This window comes from Cryptomeria japonica, chromosome 6 (assembly GCF_030272615.1).
Source record: "Cryptomeria japonica chromosome 6, Sugi_1.0, whole genome shotgun sequence".
Classification (NCBI taxonomy): Eukaryota; Viridiplantae; Streptophyta; class Pinopsida; order Cupressales; family Cupressaceae; genus Cryptomeria; species Cryptomeria japonica.
Genome location: NC_081410.1, coordinates 254,712,511 through 254,723,785, shown reverse-complemented (window position 1 = coordinate 254,723,785; position 11,275 = coordinate 254,712,511). Strand labels below are relative to the sequence as shown.

At 38.3% G+C, this 11,275-nt stretch overlaps 1 protein-coding gene across 4 annotated transcripts in view; it reads left to right on the top strand.

The window, feature by feature from the left end:
* The first annotated feature begins 2,113 nt into the window (after nucleotides 1-2,113).
* The window catches only part of LOC131037351 (uncharacterized), a 241,535-nt gene continuing 232,373 nt past the window's right edge, over nucleotides 2,114-11,275 (top strand). For all 4 annotated transcript variants that reach the window (XM_057969481.2, XM_057969491.2, XM_057969467.2 and 1 more), the window contains exon 1: nucleotides 2,114-2,600. In XM_057969481.2, the coding sequence (XP_057825464.1) occupies nucleotides 2,376-2,600 (225 nt within the window). In that variant the 5' untranslated portion in view covers nucleotides 2,114-2,375. The remainder of the gene's footprint in view (nucleotides 2,601-11,275) is intronic.

The following is an 11,275-nucleotide window of genomic DNA, read 5'->3' as shown; positions in this document are numbered from 1 at the left end:
CAGTCCGAGTTTGTTTGATATGTGACCTTTGGACTTCTTTTCTCCAAGCATGACCTTTTGCAACTTTGACTTGGATTGTTCAATAGTTCGGACTTCCACAATGCCCTCCTCACCCCTCAACCCCCACTCTTCCTCTTCTTCATCAGAGGACAAACTGTCAAAATCCTTCTCTGAAGCATTTTCCTCATTTAAAGGCTCTGATTCTCCCACTTCTTGAAATGCATTTGGGGTCCCAATGTTTCGATTTGAGGTATCGTGTTGATCAAGGTGTTCTGCCTCCATCACTTCCATTACTTTTTCCACATTGGCAATTGCTTCTCCAAGTAAAGAGACCATGTCCTCCTTTCCATGAGCATTTGGGTCACATGGACAAGTAACAACACTTGTCTCTGTCCAAATCTGAGGTGGATGTACACCCACCATTTCAAGAGTAGGAGGGCCCATCCTCTGGTTAGAATAAAAAGGAACATTCTGCCCCATAGAATGAGAGACCCCAACAGATTTAGAAGTATAGGGAACCTTGATTAAATGCCCTGGCATTGTACCTAAAGGACGATGATTCATATTTTCCAAATTTAGGGTTTCCTTGGCTAAGGCCCCTTTCTCATAGCCACAATCCCCTTTAGTTTGAAAATCCCTCTTTTCCTGCATCCGTATCAAATGCTTGACCATGCTGTCTATGTCTAGAGATTTGCCCTTCTTTCCAACAGTGCACATCTCCTTCTGATGCCCGTCATTTTTGCATCTCTTTACATTTTCTTCAATTTTAATTTATTGTCGCTAGCAACACTCATTCATGTTAATTTCTAAGGTTTTTGGTAAAGGGAAATGAGGTTTCCATCCAATAAAAATACAAACATAAAAATTGAAGTCTTTCTCCTCTATGACTTCATCATATTTAATATAAAAACTCAGTTTATTTCCAATAGTCATAAATGTTTCTTCATTCCAGTACTCATGAGGTAGATTATATAGACGCAACCAAATGGGTATTTCATCCAACTGAGCATTCAAGGGATTAAAATTTGGCTCACAATCTTTAAAAAACAAACCCTTACCCCCCATGAAAAAAGGACCATTTTTGAAAACCTAGCTTTTGTCCTCACCATTCTTCGTAGTCACCATGAAAAAACCATTTGACATTGTTTTAATTTCAATCTCGAAGGGCCAATTATCCTTGCACCACTTCTTGAGTCTACCAAAAATAGGCCAATCCCTTACCCATTTGATAAAGAAAACCCTCTCCCTCAAATTTGAAATTGACTCATGCCAACTTCAATTATTTAGAAAAAAAGACATAACCTGCACCTCTGGTTGAGAGCTTCTTACCTTATCAACACCATCAATTTTTTGCCGCTTCTTTGGCTACCATTCTTTCTCTCGAATCTTCCTCCATTCCATTTTTGGGTCCTCTGAAAATCCATTGTAACCTTTGAAGGCTGATGCAAAATTGTTCCTCCTCCAACTCTGGGTTTGTCCTCGACCAACATTGCCATTTTAGGAAAACAAAAAGCCTCACCTTCTGTTCTGATCCTCCCAAACCCATTTAGGTTTGCTCCATGGTTGAGCCACCGGTAACACATGATACCTACTCTAATCCCTGAATCAAAAAGCTCTGAAATCTCTTGACTGTAACCCTATTTGCTTTCTTAAAGCCATTTTATTGTCTAAATGTTAATATGATAAATATTAAACTTACCCAAAAGTCTATGTACAAAATTAAGTGAAAAGTAACTTTGATAATAAATGAAATAATGTGTATTTATTTAAAAAAAATTAAATTTTATATTTATACAAATGAATGAAAATAATTTTTTTTTTTTTATAATTGTTTAAAATAAAAATTAAATGTATGCTATAAAATTTTTATTAATTTTTTTTAATTATTTGTATTCATTAATTAAATTAATTGAAAAATAAAATTCAATGAAGACAATAATATCTTATCCTTTGACAATAACTAATAAAAATATGAAATAGTCATAAAATAAACAAATAAAAATATATACCAATAAAACTAAAATAAAATAAATGTACCTATATATATGTATAATTTGAAGGAAACGAGACTTCAAGAAATTGTACTCTATATGCACAAAACTAAAAATGAGAATTGACATAGGTATGCAAATTAAAACCTTACAATATCCATATATGTTCGTATATTTGCGCGGCAAGCACATAATTGTACCTTTCCCCATAACAAATGAGACAGTGCATTATCAAGGGGTTGTATCCATAAAAATCTGCAACCTTATCTTCAAATTGGATTCATGTTTAAGAGCTCAATGCGAAATTGAATTGCAGAAGGCAAATGAATTTGAGGAGGTTTGTATGAAGTGATTCAGGCTTGAGGAGCAGAATCAGCAGGAACAATGCAGGGGCCTACATGCATTAAATCCTCTTCATTTCATAGAAATATAAGTACAAATTATCCGGTTTGTTGTTCTCTGCAGAGAAGAATTTCTATCTACTGTAAAGGATTTGGTAGCAATGAAAAAAAGAACAAGGCTTCGAATAAGTCAGCAAAGCCGCAAAAGGCCGTGACCCTTAAACAGGGCTCTCCTCAAATCAAGAAAATCTTAGAAGAAGTAGAAAAGGTTTTCCTCTCACATTTGTCTTGCTCAGATTCACATGTTCTCTTTCAGTATTATATTATGATAATTGAAAGAGATGCGCCATTACTTCTCAATTTGTTAGATACTAAAACGTGGTTTGCAATCCGTTTTTCCTTGCTAATACAAAAAAATATGTTTTCTCAATGTTTCGGGAAAAAATGTTTACTTGTTTCTCTTCAATTTCCCGTGTTTTTATCTAAGATTCATATTTCAGGCTTGAAAATTACAACGTGTACTAGACAGAAAATATCTAGATTTCAGCAGCGTATTATTATATATTTAGATTCACAATGCATTTCTTCCTTGATTTTTGATGAGAGTGATTGAAAAAGTTTTTTTTAATAGTAGTTTTCCATTACTGATTCCGAAGGGATTCCAATCTAAAAGGAAAACGTTGTTAAGGTACTCTTCAGCAAGAAGGAAAATTTAAGATGAATATACAACTGGAAATGCAATGCACCTTCTGAGACTTGGACCTCGTGCTTGGCATACTAATATCGGTAAATGGATCGATTAATTATCTGGTGAAGGCTTTTCTTTCTATATCAACCTTCACCAGGAAGCAAACGCTCTTGTTACAAGTCCAGAAGGTTACTGAATAGGAAGTCAACTTGTTCCAACTTTTTACACAAACAGCATTCAGACTGATGGGACTATTCACAAGGCTAGAGTGAAATCCAGTGATTGAGTGTAATCCTTCCTTGTGATTGCCTGGCCTCGGGCAACTGTCTTCTATGCCTTTCTATAGAATCTCTGCTAAACATGGTTTAGCATGACTTAGGAGACCCTATTGAGAAATTGCACTTTGAATGTTTTTAATCGCACTCTTGCAATGCTAAATTACGGCACTGCAGGCTGCATGCTCAGAGGATTCATATGGCAATTGTGGGGATTTATATAGTTGGTTGACTTCTTAACTAGAGGACCCCGATTGTTCTTGCCGAGGGACGAAACTAAAGACCGCTTAGATAGGCCAACAACAGAATTAGGTGAAATCTCACAAGCATCCACCATAAATACCGGCCTGGTTCATTCACTTACAACTGGTGTTGATGGAGAATGCTGTGCTGCGAGATGGATTTAGTCATTTCTATATGGGGCATGTGGCTAGGTGGTCGTTGCATTACGATATGATTCAGTCCACGACGCCCCATACTGGTACTGGACTGGTGAAATCTCCGCTCACTCTAAAATCACCAACCTTTTTTGCTACCAATGGATGGCCCCCCTTTTTATAGTTGTAGTAGGGGGGATCAAACTATTCACTGCTTTCGTTCGGTTGACCAGGCCCAAATTATCGGGCCTAGGCTCCCCTCTCCTATAGTGTACAATTGGCCGGAAAGGAGGAAGGGCGCCCACCAGCCCTATCTATATAACCGGGAAAGGAGGGGGTAATTTCTGAACAGCTACTTGGGAAGGAGTCTCCAGGGGCCCCAGCGCCAAGATAGGAGTAGGGCTTCTTAACAGCTACTTACTTCTCATTTTGAGGAATCCCCTATATCTCCTTTAGGCCCCATGTTTCATCTTGTAAGTGCCCTTCTATTGTAGACTTTTCTCTCTATTCTCGTAATCAATTCCTTAAGTGATTTTCCAATTCTTTATTGAGTTGACCCTGGGTGGGTAATTGATCATTACTTCCTTTTCTAATATTAAGTTATTTCAAGCAAAGACGAATATTTTCTTCAATGCTTTCAAAATTATAGTAGTTTGCTATCAAAGGCGGACTTGAACCAATATTTGTTTTTTTGATCAGATAAGGATTCTGATAATTTAGTGTGTATTAGGTCTCCCTCTTTTAATACAATATTCCTTAGTTGAGAAATTACATAGTCATGTACATCTTTACTCGATTGATTAGGGGGTCCTTGGTCACTGTTTTTTCATCTAATTGGACTACAAAATAAGGTGGAGGCAAGCACCGAAAGCGACCTTTGAAGCCTAACTAGTATTTTGTGCCCTAAAAGAAGAATACATTGTCTACTCTTCCCAATGCCTTTACCCCACCACATATAATGGACTCTGGATGCTACTGGTACCACAATTAGCATTGTACTTCCATATATGACATTCACATTTGTCATAGAGGCCATAGCAGTATACACAAGAGAGCTAAACATTCAACAGAGACACATAAAGGGTTATGTTGTACCACACAGCATTCTAGAGTGTATTTTGGACTCATACATGGGTCACAAAGTAGCAAAATAAATATCCAATATTATTCATAAATAAGTCATAATATAAGTGGTAAAAAAATAAAGGAAAAAGTTAAAATCGTGGGAAAGAGTTATAATGAAAGGCTATGTTGGGAAGTTACTCCAAAGATGAATTAAGAGGGTATAAAAGGAGGAGAAAAATGAGAGATGAGAAAATGGATGGAAGCATGAAATGATAATGGACTACCGCTAAATATCCCACACAAGGCATATTGGCCAAAAAGAGTAATAAAGAAGCATGAGAATCAATGAAAGAAACGATAAGAAATATACATTTACTCGTTATATATTATAATTTGTTATTATACACACAAAAGCAAGCAAACAAACATAACTCTCTCCTCTAATTACATTTAGCCAACACTTCGACAATTATTAACAAGATCTACTTAGCCCCCTTAGCTTGATTTTCTTGTTAACATTTGGTGGCATCGTTATAGTTTTGGTTTTCAGGGCTTAGAAGAAAAAGATATGACAAGGCAACTAGGATCTAGCCCTTAGGGGGTGCTTGGCACTAAGTAGATGGCATAGAGAAGGGAGGCGATCTGAAAAGATGCGACTGCTAAAACAAATCTGGTGTGCAGATTGGGGATAATAAAATGAGTAAGGGATGTAGGAAGAATAAGGTAGATGAAATGATTAGAAATAAATAAATAAAATTAGAGGATGAAATAAAAGAGAGAGAAAGAATGAAAGGGAGATCACTATTTAGTAGAATTATTGAGGCTATGGTATAGGGATCCATAGAAGAAGAAGTAAGAGTGTGAGAGAGACAGAGGAAGAGGAGGATGTCCAAGAGGATAAAGGTGTTTAGGTAAAGAGAGGTAGCAAACATTGAGAAGTTTGAGGATGAAGAAAAATTTAAGGTAGAGGAAATGTAAGGTCCCTTGATTCGTAAACTGGGGTGGATTCCACATGCTCAGTCATCAATATATGGATTAGTGATGCCCAAATTTCTCTACATTCCTTTACACCCATTTCTATTGCCGCCAATGGTTTTAAACACGTGAAGGCTAAATGTTACCTAGCATACTAGAGAACCAAACACCCAAATGTGGAAAGCAAAATACTGCAACTCAATAACAATTTCAACACAAGTTAATGTTGAAGAAATCCTTCAATGGGAAAAAATTAAGGAAGACTGAGAAAAAACTCCTCATGCCACTGTAGGATAACCATTACAGGTTTTACATGCCTCATGGGCTAGTACAAGAGCATCTTCATGGCAACTACTGGCTCCCTACACTTGCAAATTGCCTTGCTAGCAATATACATCAACAACAATCCATGCTGCGATAATAGAATGGACAACAAGCACCAAAACATATGGGGAAATGACCTGAACCACTAATCTATCTATCAACAAAATAATTGCCCAATACTGCCCATGCTCTCCACAAAACTGGGTGAAGGGCTATAACCCCCAACTCTCAATTAAAAGCTCTCACATCCTCCCACATGAAGGAAAACTGCTAGATTGTTGCAACAATTCTAAAATGGACTCAAGCCATCAATAGGATGAGAGCCTTCTCTTGAATCAACCAGCCAACTCACTTGTCAACTCCTCTCTGGTCGCTGACAATGGAAACTTTCAGCTTCCATTCTCTACTACTCTCTACCTACTCCCTCTTCGCTTTTCTTTTTCTGCCTTCCTAAATCCACCTTTGTATGTTGGTAGTGGAAGCTCAATTGTTTGGAATGGCAATTGATTATTCTAGAACTTTCTACTTCTATGATCTCTGTGGTGACCTTCAATCTTGTATTTTTGAATCTTAACAAATGTAGGGTTGCTCAGATTTTTCATGGATTTCCTCCTTCCATCTGTTGTAATTGTCTTGGCAAAACTGGAATGAATCCTGTTGGTGCACCATGCTCTATTGTTTTTTCCTACATTCTGATGCAGGAGTATCTACAGTTAATGTAATTGGCATCAACCAAAACGAGAGTATTTTAATTTTTGATTTTCTAAGGTTTTTTTTTTAATGTTTTAGGTGGAATAATGTTGAATAATGTTTGTAATAAGCCAATTATTTTGTAAAAGAATTTGGCAAGCTTTTAGTAGTCATTTGGTGAAGTTTCATGTAACTTTGGCAACATTTACTATGTAAATTTGGGATTTACCCAACTTGGGCGTTGGATGTGGGCCACTTACAAGCTATGACAAATATAAAATGCTTTATGACAAAGTTGTATTGGCAAAAGTGGGCGCCCATGTTAGTGGTTCTGGGTTTTGGTATTCCGGAGTCAACAGGAGGCCTAATTTGAGGAAAGTGTAAGAATGGTGTAAGGGCATCGAATTTGAGATTCCAAATAAATTCAAATGAAATCTGGTGGGAATCAAGGGTGGGTGTATCCTTTCTGGGATTCTAATTCGGGCTAATGAAATGAAATTCATTTCGGACAAATGAAATGAAATTTCATTTTGAGTTAGTGATATGGAAAAGTGGTATTTCATTTTTACAATTTGGTAGATTTGTAGGTGTGGGCGTGGGTTTTGGTAGGAGGTGGTTTTAACCTGTTGTTTGCAGGTTTGAAGGTTTTTTGCAGCAGCAAGATGGCTTTTGGAAGTCATTGTTGAAGACATACAGGTCATTATGAAGATTTGTAGGTTGGAGAGCTAAGATTGCTAGCGAGAAGAATTAATTGGTGATGAAATTTCTGTAGCTTATTCTCCATGATTGTAAATGTTGTTGAACTGATTATATATCAGATTTTCTGTATTTTTATCAGTTCATGAAATGCAACTTAATGTTATATCAGATTTGTTGAGACTTAGTCTCATTTCAGGTGTTGTTGAATGAAGAAAACTACCTATATTATCAGATTTTAGATGCCTATTCTACTCATTTTATGAGATTGGTTTGATGTTGTTGTGTGGGTGTAATATCCCCACAATTTTTTTTTGAAAGTTTAGCAGTTTACAACACAACAATGACACGTTAGGGTTAGCAATGAAAATACAATAATTCTGAAAACTGCAACCCTTCCACTTTCTGATCACCAAGTGCCCAATCTGGGAAGGTGAGAGCATACAGTGTTGAGGGGATCGCTAGCTGCAAATACTGAAAATTATTACAAACTTAGGCGGCAAGCCAGCCCCTTCCGCTTATACAGCGGGTGATGGAAGTTCTGAAACTTCCTGGCGGTAAACCAGCCAGGAACAAACCAAACAGCTGAAACAACAATCACTCTACCACTTATGCAGCGGGAGGACAAGAAATGAAAATTACTGTCAACTCCACCCCTTATTTAGCGGGAGGACAACATTACAAACATCTCAACCGCTTATGCAGCAGGAGGACAACATTACAAACAGAGAAAGGTGGCATGGCCGGCCTCTTCCACTTATGCAGTGGGAAATACAAGTAAATTGCAGCAAAGGGATTGATCAGGACTACTAAAACAATATTGCAATAATAAAATCTGCAACTACTTTCAGAGCAAGAGAAGAAAGTTCTACAGGAGATTACAATGGAAAAACACTGAACTTGCAACCCAATCACAAACTTAATCAAACTGAAATGAAACTAACAGCAACACCAAAATGAATCAGCAACAATGAAATGCACACAACTCACTCAATACTCCACCAAACAGCTCCAAACTGGCGGTAAATGATTGCTAGAGGATAGGCGATCAGACCCCCAGCTCAACAACCCCATCGAATCATTACTGAAAAAGCTGCACGCTGCCCTAGGGTTGGCTGGAAATGTACGAACAATAGAGAAGTTCGATCAACAAGATAAAAAAGAACACCAAACCAAATAACGCAAGCTTTCAGATGATGAATCGCCCAACAGAAAGGCTTCCAACGAGCTATTACCCAGAACAAACAGTCACTCGAACAAGAAGATATGACTGAAAAACACCTACAGCCACTCCAAAAACCAGCAAACTAGAAAACACACCCAATACACCAAACTGAAAATCTCTCAATCTTCTTCGATCAACATAATCTATCTCTCTGGATGAAAGATAGTCACAAATAATCAGCTAGGTACTTTTTTTCAAGTACGAAACTGATGGTTGCTAGGAAGCTCTCAACTTCGAAGCTCAAGTCTGGCACCATTCCGACAGTATAACATTATCATTCAACAAGCATAAACCAAATGAGAGCTCAACACTCTTATTTATAGATTTCGGAGGCTCAAATTCAAATTCACATGGCGCCCAAATTCACCTTTTTTCCACTTGCATTTCATTTCATGATCCCTCAAGGCTTGGCGTCCCCTCTTCAACCCTCCTAGTCGAACTTTTCCAAGGTCAACAAGTTAAAACATGAAAACATCATAAAGCATGTAATATTTTTTCCTTTCCTGGCGCCACCTGACTTAGGAAATAAAACGAGACTTAAAATAAAAAAACGTATATTTTCCTTCCTAAGTCGTTCCTCCACAAAAAGAAAATATTAAAACCTTAGGCTAAGGTAATAATATATAATAAAGTCATGTTTAATTCAACAACTGATTAATGCCAAATTGAGCCGGAAACTGAAGCAAACCATCAAAACAGAATTGGGTTGGAGCTCTGCACTAAGAATAGCACTTACTAAAAATAGCAAGTCCTGAAAACAACTCCAAAAAGATTGCTCTTCGAACTCTGTGGATGAGCTCAGAAAACCCAAAAAAACCCAGAAATCTCGACGGCTGCCATCAACTTACTAAAAATAGTAAGTTGTGAAAACTTCCCCGAACAAAATGCATGTCACACCTTTGCGAAGCTCTTAGAAAACCCAGAAGGAATCTACAATTTGAATTGTATAATTCCTACTAATCCATCCTCAAACATCACACGCAGATCTCCACAAAAGTTGGAAACCCTAATTTCTGCTTCTAGTTAGCCTACGGGTCTCCGGAATAGGCTAATGGCCAACTGAACTTCTCATCACCGAGAAGGGGACATTACAGTCCGCCCTTCCCAAGATTGCTTGCTCACAAGCAATTGCAAGCCAGGATGCTGTAGAATCTCCTCACTCTCCCAAGCGGCATCCTCTGCATGTAGTTTCTTTCACTTCACCAAATACTCCTTGATTGTCCGTCTTCTCAAGGAGCGCTCTCTGAAATCGATAATCTCTTTTGGAATCAACACCAACTATTCCTCCTCATCCAAGGGAGGCAAATCTGAAGAGACCACAACATTGTGCCCAAGTGCCTTCTTGAGGCGAGACATGTGGAAGACATTATGCACTTTGCTACTTGTTGGTAGCTCCAACTCATAAGCCACAGCTCCGACCCTTCTGATGGTTTTGAATGGCCCATAGAAACGCGGCTTGAGCTTCTCTGCTCCACTCTTCTTGAGAGTGGATTGTCTAAAAGGTTGAAGTCTAAAATAGACCATGTCTCCAACCTCAAATGAGTGCTCTACATGCTGCTGATTAGCGTACATCTTTTGCTGATTCTGCGCAATCTGGAGGTTGTTCTTCAAAGCCTTCAAAATATCCTGACACTATTGCACCATGTCCCTCGCTTGAGGGGCTTTGCTATCACCGAACATCAGATGAGCAAAGCTGGGAGCCTCGTAACCATACAGTGCTATAAAAGGGGACATCTTGATGGACATATGATAGGAGGAATTGTAGCAATATTCCCCCAAATGTAGCCATCTCACCCATGCTTTTTGCTGCTTCGAGACATAGTTTCTAAGATAGCCTTCCAACCATTTGTTCATAATTTCCGTTTGCCCATCAGTTTGAGGGTGATAACTCGTGCTTGGAGTAAGCACTGTGCCGCACAACCTGAAGACTTCCTGCCAAAAAGTGCTCAGGAACTTGTTGTCCTTGTTACTTACAATGTTTTAGGCAGCCCATGCAGTCTAAACACCTCATGAAAGAATACATCAGCAACTTGAGCTGCTGTAAATGAGCTGGTAATGTCAAAAAAATGAGCAAAATTAGTCAATCTGTCCACCACCACATAGATACAATCCTTGCCATTAGCCTTAGGCAACCCGGTGATGAAATCCATCGAGATACTTTCCCATTTCTGATTGGGAATTGGTAGTGGTTGCAACAAACCAGCGGGTGCAATGTGCTCATCTTTGTTCATCTGACGGGTGTGGCACTCCTTGATATACCTCAAGACATCATTCTTCAACCCTTTCCAAGAGAATCTTTCTCGGATCTGCCTGTATGTCTTAAAAAAACCTTGGTGACCAGCAAGGGGGATGTCATGAAAAGTCCGTTAAATCTTCCCTTTCAACTTGGATTCGGGCACTAGAAGAATTCTTCCCTTGTACAAGATCAACCCATCCACCAATTTTTACTTTTCATCATGAAAAGTACCTTCTATGATGCTGGTTGCAAACTGATTTTTAGCATAATTAGCAAGCAAGAAGTCCCTCAAATCGGCCGTAAGCTCACACAATGAGCTCAAATGAGGTCTTCTATAAAGAGCATCAGCCACAATGTTATTCTTCCCTTTAACATACTTGATGTCAAAGTCG